The sequence below is a fragment of the Dermacentor andersoni genome, chromosome 5, assembly GCF_023375885.2.
Source record: "Dermacentor andersoni chromosome 5, qqDerAnde1_hic_scaffold, whole genome shotgun sequence".
Classification (NCBI taxonomy): Eukaryota; Metazoa; Arthropoda; class Arachnida; order Ixodida; family Ixodidae; genus Dermacentor; species Dermacentor andersoni.
This window is the reverse complement of record NC_092818.1, coordinates 49,854,980-49,873,337: the sequence shown is the minus strand read 5'-3', so window position 1 is coordinate 49,873,337 and position 18,358 is coordinate 49,854,980. Positions and strand designations below refer to the sequence as shown.

At 47.1% G+C, this 18,358-nt stretch overlaps 1 protein-coding gene across 1 annotated transcript in view; it reads left to right on the top strand.

Moving 5' to 3' along the window:
• The window catches only part of LOC126530352 (hemicentin-1-like), a 48,449-nt gene that overhangs the window by 12,361 nt on the left and 17,730 nt on the right, over positions 1 to 18,358 (top strand). The window contains exon 4 of the mRNA XM_072288316.1: positions 13,031 to 13,234. Within this exon, the coding sequence (XP_072144417.1) occupies positions 13,031 to 13,234 (204 nt within the window). The remainder of the gene's footprint in view (positions 1 to 13,030; positions 13,235 to 18,358) is intronic.

Below are 18,358 nucleotides of genomic sequence, written 5' to 3'. Positions count from 1 at the left end.
TTACGTTATACGGCCCTTTGACGCGGTGAGTTTTGCGGTTTTGTGACGTCGCGTGACAAGCAGGTGAAATGGGTGCAGCCCGAAAACTCTTGACCAATAGACGAGGGCTAATGGCGAAAAGGCGTCGAATCAGAAAAAATTTTTCTTTTGTTCGGTCAAATCATGCGTAATGTGCGTACACGTCATATCAGATGGGGAGCTATCGCGGTTTTCGTGACGCTGCGTGACAGACAGGCGAAGCGGGGGTGGTCCAAAAACGTTTTCGACCAATCACGGAGGGATGATTGCAGAATTGGAATAGAAAAGTTTGGAATAGCCTTACGTTATAGTGCGCTATGTTCGGTAGTTTCTTCTGGGAATCTGCGAAATGCGTTGCCGTAAGCTTTAGCTCTCCGTAGGTGTATTTACTTTTCTTTATGTAGATGCCATCTCTCGCAGCAAAACAAAATTATTGTTGCTCTTGCCAAAATTTAGCGTTATAGGTAATGACAATGGAAGGGAATGATCGCAGTGCAGCAGCCAACAGAAAACCCCACTGTCATCGGAAACGGCTCCGCAGATATGATTTTTGTATGCACACAGACGTATGCAAATAGAAAATGACGAAACACTCAGAAGCCTCACTCAGTATTTGCTAAAATAGTTCTAGTTGATCTCATTTACCCACCAATGCCTGGTGTGCCGCCATTTGAATTTGTAGCTTAGAAATTATTCAAGGTGTTTTGGTACAAAATTGTTTTATAGTGACGATTAAAGGCAAATATATATATTTTGCTTTGTGCTGACATCCTGAATGTTAGTGAAGCGACTTAAAAATAAGAGCAATTCTTCAAATTCTATAGCTTTCTTTGGTAGTGTAAGAATTCAGCCATGCAAATTTTACTGCTGGAAATAGTCAGTTTTCGGAACTGTTGCTGCAGTAAACAATAAATAAACAGGTTCGGTAGTGAGTCGTCAGTTTTATGAAACTGGCGAGAGCAGTATATGACTCTATTACACGCCCCAGGTACGACAGACTTTCAATATGCGATTAAGTTTAATCATCCGTTAACGTACAACGACATGATCATTTAGTTACCACCAAGTCCATGTGAAATAACTGGATTAATGAATAGAAATTGCATCCATAAAAAGTTCGGTGTTTGGCTGATATTTCTTTTTGTTTTGTCGCGCAGGATCAATGCATAGTGAACGAATTTAAATCTTCCAGCCACAAACTCGCATTTAGTGTGCAAAAGGATTAAACAAATAAGCAATATTTTGAAGAAAAAGAAAGCACACCGCGCTGTTTTGGAATGCAAATCGAGAAACAGGACACAGGAAAGCAGACGAAGCGCTCGGCCTTTGTCCTGTTACCAAAATGGCGTGGTAAAACAAAAACTAAATATGTACAAGCAACCAGCAGTCGGTGCACTTCGAGCTAACACCTGGGACAACTTATAATAGACGACGTCGCGGGATCGAATCCCGGTGACGGCGGCCGCATTTTAGATGGGGGCGAAATGCGAAAACGTCCATATACTGATATTTAGGTGCACGTTAAAGAACCCCAGGTGGCCGATATTTCCTCCACTATGGCTTGCCTCATAATCAGAAAGTGGTTTTGGCACGTAAAACCCATAATTCTAACTTGTAACAGAAAGCGCCCATGCTACCTCATTATAGTTTCATTGAAGAAAAAACGAAAGTGTTGGGCGTGAAATTTAGCAAATGATACGTCTGTGAAACTTCAGAGATAAGTTTATGAACATTTCATTACCAAAAAAAATTTTTCTCGCGATAAGCCTTTCTGCCAATGATAGATATTACAGCGCGTACGGTAGTAAGTTTGCTCATGCTTTTACTATTATATTTGGTTAATTGCTTCCACAGCTAAGTCAAGAGGAGTGTTATCATGTTGATAAAGACGTATGTATCACAAAAGTAGAAGCAACAATTGCTTCGCATGCCTAAAAGGAAGCTCTAGCTCGGCCCAAACTACGCCGCCACCTATTACAGTACATTTGAAACGCAGAAATGCTTTTCGAGATAGCAACTGGGCCGATTTTAATAAAATGTGAGGCATTTCAAAGGAAAAGATAAATTCTAGTGACTATTGGAAGCGAAATTTTGATTTATTGACTAGGTTTTTCTAAAAAAATCGCGAAAATTTTTATGTTTGAAAAAAAAAACTACAAGCACGAAGTTTACAAATCTACAACTCCGCACCAAAAACAGATGTCGTAGTTCTGTAAATTGCATACGTCAGGAAATCCAAAGCATTCAAATTTGATATAATATTTTATATCTTACGTGAATTTGTTACAATGTTTACGGAGGTTTTGCAAAAAGTGCTAATCAGATATTAACGCTGTGCTTGAGAGCCGTGTTATAATCACCAAATTTGTCCGCTTGAGATGCACTGTTTGGTGAGTTTACAGAATTGCGACATCTTTTTTCAGTGGTGACTTACAGAGTTGTAAACTTGATTATTTTGTTTTCTGAAAAGTTCCGATAATGAGCAATCTAGGATTAAGCGCCTAAATAAAGAATGCGCCTCCAACAGTCCCTAGATAACCTTTTGTTTTAAATCCAGCACACCTCATCAAACTTAGTGCAGTAGGTGCCGAGAAAAACAATTTCTCCTTTACCACGTATTTACATAGGAGCTCCCGAGCTAAAGCTTCCTCTTAAGTGAAAACTTGGCCCGACAGCCTGAGCGCAGAATTTCATGAGTGTTTTTGCTGTAAATTGGGTCTTCTTTGGCTAAAGTGTGTAAGCAAGCTTACATATTCGGATACCTGCCCGCTACGCTCTATAAAGGGCACAGTAAGCTTTTTGGGATAAGTATACTTATCCCAAAAAGCTCTGATGCAACTTAATTGCAGAAAGTTGAGAAATATCGCCCCATATCACTTGCAACGTGGAATATAAAATATTTGCGAAGTTACCAGCAAGGCTCCTTCAAGGCGTAATTATGTCAGCGGCGGGAGACGATCAAACATGTGGCATTAAAGGAAAGTGAATGCAGACAAATATTCACGTTGCGTGGTCTGCGGTAGTGTGTGTAGCAGAAAATGTAGATAAAGTCGCAATGGTGCAGGTCAATTTAGCAAATTCATTTGATAAAGTTAATCACTACTTCTTATTTCGTGTGCTAGAGCACATAATCATTCAGTCTCATCTTTTTAAAGGTATCAGAATATTGTTGCGTGTGGAAAGACACAGACAGAAGAGGCTATTTACAGGCTATTTACACTGGAGCCAGGCAGCCAGGCTGACACTCGCTCGCGCCAAGCGCACCGACCAACTTCGTCGTCGTTCTCGCGGCGGCTCATTTCTTGAGCATCGCTTGAGCATATCGTAATACTACCCCCCGGCGGCAAAAGCACCGTCACGGTGCTGTTAAATATCCAAGGCGCGTGGAGAGTTGTAGGGCTTGAGTCGGGCGACGTGGACGATGTCCCTGGTTGTCACAGCGGAGGACGTAGTGGGCGTGGCTAAAACGATTTCATAGGTGACATCGGTCAGTTTGCGGAGCACGCGATATGGGCCTGTGTAACAAGAAAGGAGTTTTTCACATAGGCCAACTTTACGCGAAGGTAACCAAAGCAACACGAGGCTGCCGGGCACAAAATGGACATCACGGTGACGGAGGTCGTAGCGTTGCTTCTGCTTGTCTTGGGACACTTGTAGACGACTGCGCGCAAGTTGGCGAGCGTGGTCAGCATGGGCGATTGCATCGCGGGCATAAGCGCTAGTTGAAGCTGTGGTGGACGGAAGCACAGTGTCCAGTGGTAGCGTTGGTTCGCGGCCATACAAGAGGTAAAACGGGGAAAAGCCAGCAGTTTCGAGACGGGAAGAGTTATATGCAAAGGTAATGTAAGGTAGAGCCAGGTCCCAGTCACGGTGGTCGTCGGAAACCTATTTGAATAGCATGTCTGTAAGGGTGCGGTTCAAGCGCTCAGTAAGGCCGTTCGTTTGGGGATGGTAGGAGGTGGTAAATTTGTGACGTATTGAGCAGGCACGCATGATGTCGTCGCTGACTTTGGCCAAAAACGTACGGCCACGGTCTGTTAGCAATTGACGCGGAGCACCATGCATCAAAATAATATCATGTAGGAGGAAGTCCGCAACAGCAGTTGCGCAACTGGTCGGAAGAGCACGGGTTACGGCGTAGCGGGTCGCGTAGTCCACCGCGACTGCAACCCACTTGTTTCCTGATGTAGATTCCGGAAATGGGCCAAGAAGGTCTAAGCCGACACGATGAAAGGGCTCGGCAGGAATGTCGAGCGGCTGCAGGTAACCAGCGGGGAGCTGGGAAGGCTTCTTGCGTCGTTGGCAAACTTCACAAGCGGCGACGTAACGTCGTACGGAACGGGCAAGACCAGGCCAGAAAAAACGGCGACGTACACGGTCATAGGTTCGAGATACGCCGAGATGTCCTGCCGTTGGTGCGTCGTGGAGCTCTTCTATAACGATGGAGCGGAGGTGTTTAGGTACTACAAGCAGGAACTCAGAGCCGTCCGGATGAAGGTTACGACGGCAGAGTACCGTCCCGGAGGACGAAGAGGCGTAGAGTAGCATCGGCAGGAGAGTGCGCAAAACGGTCGATGAGTGCTCTGATGTAGGCGTCATGGCGTCGCTCGTCGGCGAAATGAAGCAGCTGGGATACCGAGAATACGCAAGAAGCACTGGCAATATTAGAGGAGTCAGAGTCGTCAACAGGGTAACGCGACAAGCTGTCAGCGTCTTGGTGCAGGCGGCCACTCTTGTACACCACGGAATATGAAAATTCTTGTAGCCTCAAAGCCCAGCGACCAAGCCGACCTGTAGGATCTTTTAGCGAAGAGAGCCAGCAGAGAGCATGATGGTCAGTTACTACGGAAAAAGGGCGACCGTAAAGGTAAGGACGGAACTTCGCAACCGCCTAGACTACAGCAAGGCATTCTCGTTCCGTAATGGAATAGTTGCGCTCCGATGGTGTGAGGAGGCGGCTCGCATAAGCAATTACGCGATCCTGGCCACGCTGACGCTGGGCTAAGACGGCACCTACGCCATGACCGCTGGCATCTGTACGCAATTCTGTAGGGGCATCAGGGTCGAAGTGGGCGAGAATGGGTGGTGAGGAGAGAAGAGTAACGAGACGAGAGAAGGCGGCGGCTTCTGCAGTACCCCACGAGAATTGTACGCCTTTCTTCAAAAGATTAGTGAGGGGTCTAGCAATTGCCGCAAAATCTTGAATAAAACGACGAAAGTACGAGCGTAGCCCTACAAAACTTCGAACGTCTGCGGCTGTCTTCGGTACCGGAAACTCTCTGACAGCGCGAGTTTTGTCGGGATCAGGCTGTACTCCGGAAGCATCAACGAGATGGCCCAGAAGAGTAATTTGCCGGTGGCCAAAACGACATTTGGACGAGTTAAGTTGCAGCTTCGCCTTTCGAAATACATCAAGTATAGTTGTGAGACGTTCAAGGTGAGTGTCGAACGTTGGCGAGAAGACGATGACGTCGTCGAGGTAGCAGAGGCATGTGGACCATTTGAAACCTTGGAGCAAGGAGTCCATCATACGCTCGAAGGTGGCAGGGGCGTTGCATAATCCAAACGGCATTACTTTAAATTGGTATAGGCCGTCAGGTGTGATGAACGCGGTTTTTTCGCGGTCGATATCGTTAACAGCAATCTGCCAGTACCCCGAACGAAGATCAATAGACGAGAAATAGCTGGAACCGTGCAGGCAGTCAAGGGCGTCGTCTATACGTGGGAGCGGGTAGACGTCCTTCTTTGTAATGCTGTTCAGATGACGGTAGTCTACACAGAAGCGCCACGTGCCGTCCTTCTTCTTAACCAACACCACAGGTGACGCCCAGGGACTCGAAGAAGGCTCAATGATGTTTTTATCGAGCATTTTGTTGACTTCGTTTTGAATTACTCGGCGTTCTGACGCAGAAACTCGATACGGTCGTCGGTGAATAGGCGTAGCATCGCCAGTAAGAATACGTTGCTTGACCGCGAGCGTCTGGCCTAAAGGGCGATCGTCGATGTCGAAAATATCTCGGTAGGACGATAATACTTGGCAAAGCTCTTCAGCCTGCGCCGAGGAGAGGTCCATTGCAACCATTTTCTTTATATTGGGATCGGCACCCGAGGCTGGCGCGAGGGGCCTGCTAAGCTCGCGAGAATCATCGGTCGATAACGCTGCCATGTATTGGTCGCCGAGACAATCAACGGTGGCAAGGCAAATACCTTGCGGTAGAATTTGCTTTGCCAATCCAAAGTTGCAGACAGGCATTCAAGTGCGGTTCCCAGTAATATTAAGTATACTGTGAGGCACTGTAACGTCATACCTTATTGGAATGTCGGGCAGAGGAGTGACGAGGTACTCGCCATCAGGAACTGGTGGGAAAGAAAACAGTTCAATGTAGGCTATTGACTTTGGCTGCAGGCGAAGAAAACCGGTGGGACGTAAGCGGCAGTGGGGTGCGTCAGAAGGTTCTGCGAGCATCGGCAACTCAAGGCGAAGGGTACCGGAAGAGCAGTCAATAAGAGCAGAATGTGCGGAGAGAAAATCGAGGCCGAGAATGAGGTCGTGGGGGCAATGAGCAATTACGGTGAAGAGGACTGGAGTGTGGCCGCCGGCGATGCTGACGCGTGCCGTACACATGCCGATGATAGGCACAGTACCGCCATCCGCAACGCGGACGACGCGTGCCGACGCTGGGGCGAGGAGCTTTTTGAGTCGTCGTCGGAAGGCAGCACTCATAATTGAAAGATGTGCTCCTGTATCGATGACTGCCGTGACAGGATAGCCGTCAACGTCAAGAAGGTTTCGGTTCGTGGGTAACGTGAGCAGAGGATTTGAGGGCAGGGTCGATAATGCAGCTTCACCTCGAGAAGCTGCAGTGCCTAGTTTTCCAGCTGGATCCGGGAGGCGATAGGCGGCGAAGAGAAGCGACGGGGTTGGGGCGAACGAGACTGATGGCGTCGAGGTGAGGGCGAGCGGCTGTACCGAAGGTTCGGAGCAGGAGCATCAGCGGCAGTGGATTCATGGCGGCTGGTAAAGGGAACGGAAGGTCCAAAGGTGCGGGAATAAGCGGCGGTGTATGTCCGAAGAGTTGGTGGCCATCGGTTGCGGCAGTGACGAGCGACGTGGCCGATGCGACAGCAGTGGAAGCAGATCGGCCGGTCATCAGGGGTACGCCAATCGGACGGGTTGCGGCGAGATGTGGCGGAAAAGGACTGCCGAGGACGAGGAGGGCCGCTAGAGAACCGGGAAACGTTGGGTTGAGACGTGGAACACACAGAGTTCAGACCCATGTTCTGAAATTCCTGTCGGACGACAGCCTGGATCATCGCAATGGTCGTTGCTGGCGGATCGGGAGGCGTCGTGGAGAAAGCTGGCGAACAGGTGGCCTCGAGTTCGCGGCGAACAATACTGGTGACGTCGTCAGAGGTGGTGGTCTGACGTGGTCGACCCTCACATGTCGACGTAGCAGCAGTGTTGGGTAGCCGTGTGATGTGGTGTGTAATACGGCGGCTCAGCTTGCTCAAGGCGACGGCATTCTTTGATGATGGCGTCGATAGTCGAGACGTTGCCGAAAACAAGCAAATTGAAAGCGTCGTCGGCGATGCCTTTTAGAATATGTGACACTTTATCGGCTTCGGACATACCATCGTCAGCTTTGCGGCATAGAGCTAAGACGTCGAGGATGTAGGAAACGTTCCGTAGATGACTGTACACGAGACGCAAGAGCCTTTCTCGCGGCAGCCTTGCGCCCAATGGGGTCGCCGAACAGTTCCCGTAGCTTCTCTTTGAAATTGTCCCAACTGGTTATCTCGTCGTCATGCGTTTGGTGCCACACGCGTGGGGTGCCGCCGAGATAAAAGATGACATTGGCGAACATAATCGTTGGGTCCCACCTGTTATTAGCACTGGCGTGTTCATAGAGTTTGATCCAGTCGTCAACATCCTGGCCCTCCAGGCCAGAGAACACACCTGGGTCGCGATGTGGGGCGACCGTGACGATTGGAGCAGTGGGACATGCCGAAGCCGTTGCAGAGGTGGGCGCGTCACCGGGAGGCATGGTAACAAGCTCGGTGTGCCGACCACTTCTGAGTTCCGTGGTGAGGACGGGGATCGCTGACCTCCACCAGAATGTTGCGTGTGGAAAGACACAGACAGAAGAGGCTATTTACAGGCTATTTACACTGGAGCCAGGCAGCCAGGCTGACACTCGCTCGCGCCAAGCGCACCGACCAACTTCGTCGTCGTTCTCGCGGCGGCTCATTTCTTGAGCATCGCTTGAGCATATCGTAATAATATGTTACGCAAATGGCACAACAAGGCTAGTAGCTAACGGTTGTCTATACATTCCTTATGTAAACAGTCCATTTCTAAGAGATATGTTACAACTTCGCTTAATCAACTGAATCGGCAGGAAATAGCTTGTGGTTGCCTCTCAGAGATGCACCAACTGGGGGCTTCTTGAAGAAAGTTGTTGACTGTTCTTGCTTTCTAAAGCCTCGCTTTAGTCATGGTTATATTTTCACCACCTCCCAGAAGAAAATGCTTTCTGCAATGATAAATTTTTTCCTGTTTCCCTTTATTGTGCGATTTATTTACAATGCTATCACTTAGATGTACTTCAGCGTTCCCGCCAAACGATAATTCTTCCAGGGATCAACACAATTTTCTTTAGGTTACATTCGGCAAACATTCCTGTCAAAATCTGGTTGGAGAAAAGGGGCCGTTCCATGTCGTGGTCGATAAACTGCTGTTTGTGTCCCCGTGCTGAAAAAATTTATGACTGTTTTGTAGAGGGAACCTGAGTTCTTCTAGTACATTCCAGAAAGAACACGTAAAAAGGTTTACATATCACACCATACACAATTCGTTTCCTACCTTTTAAAAAACCCGGTGACCAACCATGGGCGCTATAACGTAAAACTATTCCAAACTTTTCTATTCTAATTCTGCAATCAGCCCTCTGCGATTGGTCAAAAGCATTTTTGGACCAGCCCCACTTCACCCGTCTGTCATGCGACGTCACAAAACCGCACTAGCTCCCGATCTGATATGACGTGCACGCACATTATGCATGATTTGACCGAAAAAAAGAAAAATTGTTTTTTTTTTATTCGACGCCTTTTCGCCATTAGCCCTCGTCTATTGGTCAGAAGTATTCGGGCTGCACCTACTTCACCTGCGTATCACGGGACGTCACAAAACCGCAACAACTCACCGCGTCAAAGTGACGTGTACGCTTTAAAGATGCATTAATATGCCGAACAAAACTGAGTTTTCCTCTGAATAGCCTCAGGCTGCCCTGTTCCGAAAGGAATAAAAGATGGCTGCCACCAATCGCTCAGGCACTGGCTACTCACACCTGCCGGAAAGCATGGGTTCATTTGCCTATAATAAAACATATTGCGTGGCCATGTAACGTTTTCGAGCACTTTTGGCACGTTTACGACCTCGCTCTGCCAACTCTTTTTTGCTGAGGGTCCGTTTTAGCAGCGTTCTTAACTTTTCGTTGCCTGCCGCCTCGATTTTCGACCAGCCACTGCAAGTTAAGTAAGGGAAAGCGGACCAATCGCAGACCCCGGCACCATCCTCTTCATCCGGTTATCGATTTTCAGTTCACTGGCTCGGCCCCATCGAATCCCTCTCCATTTGAGCGGGCTCCTCGCCTCTTGTCAGTCAATTAGATAAGACAAGCCTCAGTCTAGGCAATGTTATTCGCTTTTAAAGCAAACAAAAGTGACCTCCTATAAATTAGGACAGATTGGTCTCGTCAGACAACCCTGCGAGTCACCGCCCGATGGTTGCGTCGGCGGTTACGCAAATTTGACGTCAGGAGGTAGGAATAAAAACATATTGGAATAGAGTTACGCTATAGGGCTCCATATGAAGTCTTCGTGCTACTTGGCCTGCATAACCTTTGGCGTAGTAAAATGTGTGACAGTCATGCTGAGTCCCCGCGAAACACTCGGTCGTTCTCTCGGAAATCTGCTGCTTACGTTCGTAGTGTGCGTGCACCGCCGGAAACACCGCCGGACTGGGTGCCCTTATTGCACGCTTGCATGTCATGTGCTTGCCAGATTTTTGAATGTGTTTTAAGTCATCTTAAATTTCTGTAGTGCTTTGTTTTGGTGAAACTTTGGTTTCTACACAATAAAGAAAGAGCGCTCGTGTGGCCTTCAGGTCACGTGGCTGCTTGCCACGCCCCAGTCGTGGGTTTACTTCTCCGTCAGGAACATATTTCTTCCCGCAGATAATTGTCCTTAAATATTTGTATATTTCTTATATACAGCATTATCTCTGGCGTGGCGAAAACGTTTTCGCCACTTAGAACTGATAATTGCAATTGACTGCAAGCAATACGTTTTCACGGCCGCTAGACCGCCACATGTAATGCATCATTAGGTCATACGGATAAGTTCGTTTATTGCTGTTTCTACATTTATTCTGCTGTTTTTACATGTTCCCTGTCGCGCATGTAAGAACAGCACGAAAAACTTGAACGCGTGCCACGGAGGTTCGGTGTTTGTTGCAGACCGGCAGTAATGGTGACGTCTTACCTTGTGAGACTTAAAGTAGCCAAACAACTTTTGCCACGTCAGGCAAATTGTCACGCACTAGAAAAGAAACAAAAGAACAACAAAAGTGGTGAATTGGTATCAAACCAAGCTACCCAGCGTAGAAATTGGAGATTTCATTGCAACGCAAACAAAGCGGTCGACTTGGGAGTTTCTTTACTTGCAATATAATGACTGACTTCAAACTGTTCAGCTTCCCGCTGCATAATTTTTGTTAATGTCGACGTTTCTAACAATTAATTATTTTGTGCTGAACGTACGTCCCACTCTAACATTTGATCTGCAAGGTGCTGAACACCAATAGTCACTGCTTGTTTGACTAGAAAAGCGAGCCCTCAGCCTCATTGCTATGAATTGCCGTGGAAGTGACTTTATTGTACGAGTTTTCTCCATCTAGTTTCCGCAGAATCTCACCTATACAGCACTCACAACTATAAAGCGTGATAGAATGCACGGTGATAGAATTCTATGTCTGTTTTCCAATGAAAAATGCTTCCCTCATTTTCCTTGTGAACTGATCTGTGTGCTGTTTCATTACCGATGTGTCTGTATTTCTGGGCGCACATGCAACTCCTAATACGTTGTGCTAAGTGAGAATATTGCGTAGTGTAAGAGTTGTCGGACGATCCCACCGCTGTCAACCAGATGTAGGCGTTGTCGGACGATCTCGCCGCTGCCACCATTTGAAGGAGTTGAAGGTCGTAGAGAGGAACTCGGTGAACAGAATTTATTTACAGGATCTACATTTAAAACAAGACGTACATCGACAGTCTATAGCGTGACTCCCAAATGGAGCCCGCAAGACGACGCATACAGCAAACAGCTTGCGAGCACAAAGCTCACTAGTACATTTCGAGCATGACAACGAGCACACAACGAGCACTCAGCTCACTACGACGAGCACACAACGAGCACAACAACGAGCACACTCTCGCAGCCGACAACCGCTGCTTATAAGCTCTCGCTCCCCCCTTGATTCCCAGTGGACGGAAACGTTCGTCCAGTCATCGTTCGACGTCACCGTAGATGACCCGCCCTTTTGGAGGAGGGCTCACAAACACGTGTTGCACAGGTTTCAGTGCCGCACACACACACAAACACGTGTAAAGGTCCGGAGCCGACGTCAGAGGGCTTCGTAGAACTCTGCTCCGTCAAGGGTGGCGCTGCCGAGTACCACATTCCTGAGCTGACCCCGCGCCACGTGGCTACCGGTTATCCGCAGTTCTCTGAAGTGCGCCCCGTCTGGTTGGATTGGAACACGTGCAGCGGGCTGAAATAGCTGGCACGTTGCCACCCCGTACGGCCATTCCTAACAGTAGTTCGCAAGTATTGTTGACGTTTGTTTCATTCCTACATTCAAACATCTCCTCAGTTTTTCAGCATCACAATCACAATACCTGCATCCCGATAAACCACATTATGGAAATTTATTCTTTATTACCATTGAGCCTTGCATCTTTGCAGAAGCGTAATACTGGGCAAGTTTCTATTTACAATTTCAACCTCCTTAAATATAGCAACCCTTACGGTTAACCGTTAATTCAACTTCACAGCGCGAAAGCTTCAGACGAACTACGAATAGAAGTAAAAGAAAGCTAGAGAATATGAATTGAGCTGGAAATTATATTACTTATCTAGCCAAATGGACTGATGAAAATTTTTGATGAAATATTGCTAGATTGCCTTGTTTTTTGTGGTCAAATTTTGTATGTTAAATGCGTATTTTTCGCATTGTAAATTCAGCTGCAACAAGTATAAAGTCGTGGCTGTTTCTAGAAATTGTTCCAGTGTGTGTTTAAGGGGTACATCGAGTTTATGTGTGCAGAGATATTGCATCTGAATGTTGCATCTGTGTTTCTTTTTACGCATAAGCTATTTGCATAGTCGATATTGGACCGGCTACTCGTTTTTAGGCTATCGTTTCAAAGTGTGTTTTATTCAGCTCTTTTGTTTCCTTGAATAAAATGTGTGTACTCCTAACCAAACGGATTAGGTCCATCATGTAGTGTCTAGTTAATCCTCTGAACGGCAAGTTACATTGAAGGGTCAAGGCCCACACGCGTTTAGACTATCGGCGATTCCCATGCCATAAGTTCTCATTCAGTACACGTGTACTTTGCATTGCATAGATTTCATTTTATTTATGCGCTACGGAAAAAAAGTATAAATGACTGTTTCCGAAAGCTAACAAGGACAAGGGGATAAGTTTGAAATTCGTGTTACATTTGCATTTTCAAGATTAAAACAGAAGTGCACTAAACAGCGTGCTTATTGTTTCAGGATCCTGGAAAACTAGCAGTTTTAATTCGATCTTCTTTCATGATGTCTGCTCAGAAATAATGTCAAAGAAATCAATTCACTCCTGCCGCACTTTCTTGAAGATCTACGTTCGCATGATACCATGTAATGTGTTCTTCAAGGACATGTTTCTTGTGTCTGTATTGCTCTTAAGGACGTCCTCCTCCTGTAATCTCATGGTGGCAAGATGCCAGGATGCTCCTGGACAACGACTCGGCCAACACGTTTGACGGCGATGTCTCCAGGAGCGTCCTGCATATCGACATTCTGCAGCGGAGCCTTCTGATGGCCCACATAATCTGCAAGGCACGTAGCGGTGATGAAGAGGAGGAAGCGAGCATCACTCTTGACATAAATTGTAAGCAAAGACCAGCTCTCTTGTGGCCAACACGCCCGTTCCCACTTCCCTACAAAACACCGGAAACAACTTATTTTGGATAAATATACATAAATGCCGCAGGGGGTCGTAAGTTCGCGAAACTTGTAGTGAGACCTCCTGTTAGGCATACCGCCGCATAAACTTACTGTCTATAATATTACTACGTGCGAGTAAAGAAGGGGAAATCTTGGAACGTGACGTCGGTGAACTTTTCGCGCCTTCTCATGACTATTGTCTGCCTACCTCCCTATTGGCCAAAAGCAACGAGACGGATTCATTCTTGCATATATAGATAAACGCTGGGCAGTCGCAGAAAACAAATTACAGCTTCCTGAAAAAGAGGATTTCATCTCAATGCAAAACTATTTCGCTTAATATGATTACTTGGGGAGTTCCGAAAATTGCTTGGATGAGGCTGCCACATTTCGCAACATCTGTACTTGTTTCTTGTTTATTCTTACCACAATGTTCTTCAGTCAAGACATTCGTTGGCCGCCTGTGGTGTGAAGAGTGGGAATGAAGGGGTAAGAGGACTGGCAAAGAAGCATTTTGGAGACGACCACGGCAATAGACATGTCCAAATTGCTGTATTGCTTTCTGTAAATATATTTTTTTCTTTTTCACATTCCCACCTTCGTGGACGAATTGTAGGTATACTTATTTACGCAAGGGTGTTTGTCCCATCCGCCGTGGTTGCTCAGTGGCTATGGTGTTAGACTGCTGAGCACGAGGTCGCGGGATCGAATCCCGGCCACGGCGGCCGCATTTCGATGGGGGCGAAATGCGAAAACACCCGTGTACTTAGATTTAGGTGCACGTTAAAGAACCCCAGGTGGTCGAAATTTCCGGAGCGCTCCACTACGGCGTGCCTCATAATCAGAAAGTGGTTTTGGCACGTAAAACCCCATAATTTAAGGGTGTTTGTCCCAGTGGTATTAGCACCGTTATATTCTTTTTTGTTTCCCTGTAACTTTTAACGTTCACTGTACTGAAATTTCTCCGCCCCTATGTAATGCCCGATGGGCCTCTATAGGGTAAATAAAATGAGAAAAAAAAAGAATGTACTTCGCTGCTAAGTGAAAACATACCCACCCTGTTCCCATTTCGCCTAGAGTTATCTTCATCAGACAGCTAAAAAAAAACCTCGGAGCTAAACTCAAGCAACTGCATGAGTTGAGGCAAAAGTGGTTTTTCGTTCGGTACATAACGGTTGAGCACACTGCTTCTCTATTCCTGCAGCTTGCTATGTGAATTAACTTGAATGTATCGCGTTCCTTCGTCATCAATTTTCTTTGTCAGTATTCATTACCTCTTCATTTCCTCAGTTGGTTTTTGAGAATTAAGTCTAACATCGGGCACACAGCAATGAGAAAAATGGCCGGGCTAGGTTCACTAGTCCGCCCTCGCGAGATTGCTTGATGGGGCAGAGTAAGGTGGCCTCACTCGAGTGAAAAACCGGGCTCCAGTCCCTGCTCTGGAGGTGGTTGGCTAGCGAAACTGTGGTACCACCTGATCCGATAGAACAATGTGACGAAGTCTTGAACTGGGTCGTGACGAGCCTGAGGACGGCGTCGTTGTGTATACGGACGTGGCTGTTACTTTCGTCACTCGTCGTATTCACGCTGCTCTTTAGGTGTCCTAACTGTACATGGCTTGCTTTGAGCAGGAACCGCTGTGACCTGCCTAGCCTGTGCACGACGCCGTTGTGCGTGTTGACGTTGCTGTTCCCGTGACCGCTCATTGTGTTCGTGCTGCTCTTCGGGAGTCCTAAATATGCGGGGCTTTCACATTGCGCTATAACAACACCAATAAAATCTATTTCTAGGTGGGTTATTATTTTACATATGAAAGTGTAGGGACACCGCTCCCTCCATTGTATGCTGCAGATACCGCTACCAGGCAACTACCGCTTACGCAACCGCCATTTTTACCGAGAAACGCTTGTGGCGGAAGCTATGGCCGAAGGCGAGCTTCGTGGTTCTTTTTTTGTTCCCCCGAATGCCCGGGGACGCTGCTGCCGCGGTTGAGCGAAGGCGGATGCCATCTGGTAATGCTGCAAGCAATCCAGCAATCCACAGCGCAACAAAACGAGGAATCTCATACAACTTTTTGAAAACAAAGTGTATTTACTCTACGCTAATAACACAAAATGCATGTCGTTGGGAGCCTTTTTAAAAAGCCACCAGTGATTGTTTAATCTCTGGCATTCATTTACGCAAACAAGAATATTTATCCAACCTTTTTAAGCGATATTTTTCAGAATGCCATTTGCGGGGTTTTAGAGAACCGCAAGGTATATATAATATGTTTATTTTTCCGGCAAAGAGAGAAAGCCTGCGAAATGTGAGAAATGTCATGTCACCATGAGCACGCTCATGCAGGGGACACAAGCGCCATGAAGCAGTCTAAGACTTTTTTCCCGCCAAAGACGAGTGTCACTCGTTCAGGGGTTTTCTCAAAATATGCTAGTGACGGCTTTCACTCTTCCAAGGATTTCCTTTCGTCGACTGAGTGCCACAGACGTGTTGCGGTCATTACAATATTTTATTGTGAATGATGCGCTAATACATGTTAATAAATGTAATTTATAATAATAATAAAATAATTTATAAAAATATAAATGGTAATAAATGCTGAAAATGTTAATAAAAGCGCTAATAAATGCTTTCTAAAAGATTATTGTTTCTGGGGGCGCAGTTAGCGGTAGTGAAGCGAAAGTCTGGATCATCTGCGCTTTATAAAGCGCAGATGATCGAAGCGAGATGATTGAGGCTTGAAGTTGATTCTACAATGACAGCGGCATTTTCAATGCCGGAATCATGGTCCTCTACGACTTTTCTTCAACTTAAGCAAATAGTTAGACATAAGAAGCTCTAGCGACTCGTCTTCGGAGCTTAAACTTAGTCATAACGATTGAGAAGATTTACAGCCTCTGGCCACCGCTCTAGAAAAGCGGTATGTCGCCGGTACTTCTGCAATTTCCTTCCCATGCATGGAGCGCGGAGCATAACAATGGTGCACTCGACTTCTACTCCAAGAAATATCGTACTTAATATGAACTGTTCTTGTGGTTTGCCCATCTAAGGCTAAAAAAAACGCAGAAAGGTAATCGACAGCAAAAGGCAACATAAGCTAACAACTCAACTGGCGATATTGGAATAATGAAAACGTTACACATTCGGTCAGTAACAACAGCAACAACAAATAGAAAAAATTGGGAAATATTGAACATTGCCTCAAAACAAAAACAAACAAGATACGGAGAAACATCGCACATACAGTTTGAATAGCAAATCAAGCTTTTCCTCTCAGGCATTCCACTCAAGGCAGCACGTATTTTTCTTGCTGTATTGGGGGCGAGGACTTACGGAGTCGCCATCCGTCGGAAGCGCCTCCCTTGCGTAGTATGAGGGATCACGCGGCGCGCTTCTCATAGGTTTCGCTTACGGCGCTCAATAAAAACAGCACGCGGCAGCCCTCCTGGACATTTATGTAGGTGCTCTGAAATCGAAGGAAGTTTTTCCCTGTCGATATAATAATCTTGGGCAAACTGAAAGCACAGAGTCGTTTATAGACGCTATCTCTACCGAACACTCGTTCAGTGAACGCCACAGCGCGCGGTCGCAGCGATGGAGTCTCCCGAACCGGCTTCTTGCGTGAAAGGAAGGCAAATGCTGAGAGTAGGCTATGTGAAATATGTTCTTATAGTGCGTTTTCTGTATAACCAAATGGAGCATAACAGAATGAAGCCTCAATGCAGCGTTCCCACGGGTCCGCAGCGACCGACTGCGCGTCTGCATGCATGTCCGCGCACAATGTTTTGCTTTCGCTGTGAGCGCGTTTTTGCACCGTACCGTGAGCTTTCGGCCGCAGCATATGAGCATATGACAGCACACAAGCAACCATTGTTGCGTGGACGCTATGCGAACTGTTCAAAAATAATTTCGTTATAGAGACTCCGACGCCTACGACGACTGTGATGTGCCGTCACGACGATTCAATCTTTTTTTATTTTCTAAATTCTTGGACATTTCAATATTATTTCTGAAGTTGTGTCGCATTTATCGGTCTTCTCAGCCTGCGATTTCCCTCTGCTTCTTTTTCGTACTCCGGTGCATTAATTCATAGCACAAACATGACCATATGCCATGTCTTTTCTTTAATGTGCGTCTTACCGCTCCCTTTCTGTTCCCGTGAACTTGCCTGTATCTAGCATCAACAAGTTCATAGACCAAACCGCCATGACATTAGCCGGGCAGCGGGCGCGGGCGACCATCTCAGTGCGCGTTTTCTGCTACTCACCGAACATAGTAGTCCCGGCGCCGTAGCAGAAATTTTCCTCGCGACTGTGCTTGCTGCATACCCAAGTTGTAGACGATGGCTGTCTGGCGGTTCTAAGTTTCGCGAGCCAAGCTTCATGCAGCTCCTTGTCCGTCGGCTACGTGTGAGTAAGGCTGACACCGGGCTCTGTTGCGTACGTCCGGGACTGCGGCACCGAGCAGTAGCCTACCATGCTATACGCTTCCAAAGGCAGTCACTAGATATTATAGTACTTTCAGATGTTGTCAAGCAAACACCCAAGGCGCTAAAGCTCCGCCACTTAATCAGAACCGTAGCGCAGCTGGTACCTAAAGCTTTCGTTTTCAGCTCGCTTCGGCGCTTCCGAAGCAGCCGACGCGGCCGCTGTGTCCACGTGATCCCTCATGCCACGTCACGCCCACGGTGGTGCCAGCTTTTGCAGTGGTGGAGCTCGCCCCCAATACACGCAGTTATCATCGGAAGCACGGAAGGGACAGACGCGCTCTTGGAATGCGTTGTTGCTGCGCTCAGTGATGCGTCAGGCGGGACAGGGCTCTGGCGGCGGGAAAGATGGCGGCCGTCGCCCTGCACCCAGCCGCCTTCGAGATAAATATTCATTTAACAAAGCGAATAGTTTTGTAGAAGCGCCCGGCTGTTCGCTCAGATTGAGAGTCAGCGTCGACGGTTGTCTTCCGCGTTCTTGTTTAATAAGTGGATAAGTGGGAAGGTGGCAACATAAGATCCGGCTGCCCTAAGACGTAGTTACGAGATTGAGGGACCCCTTTCACTATGAACACGCGTATA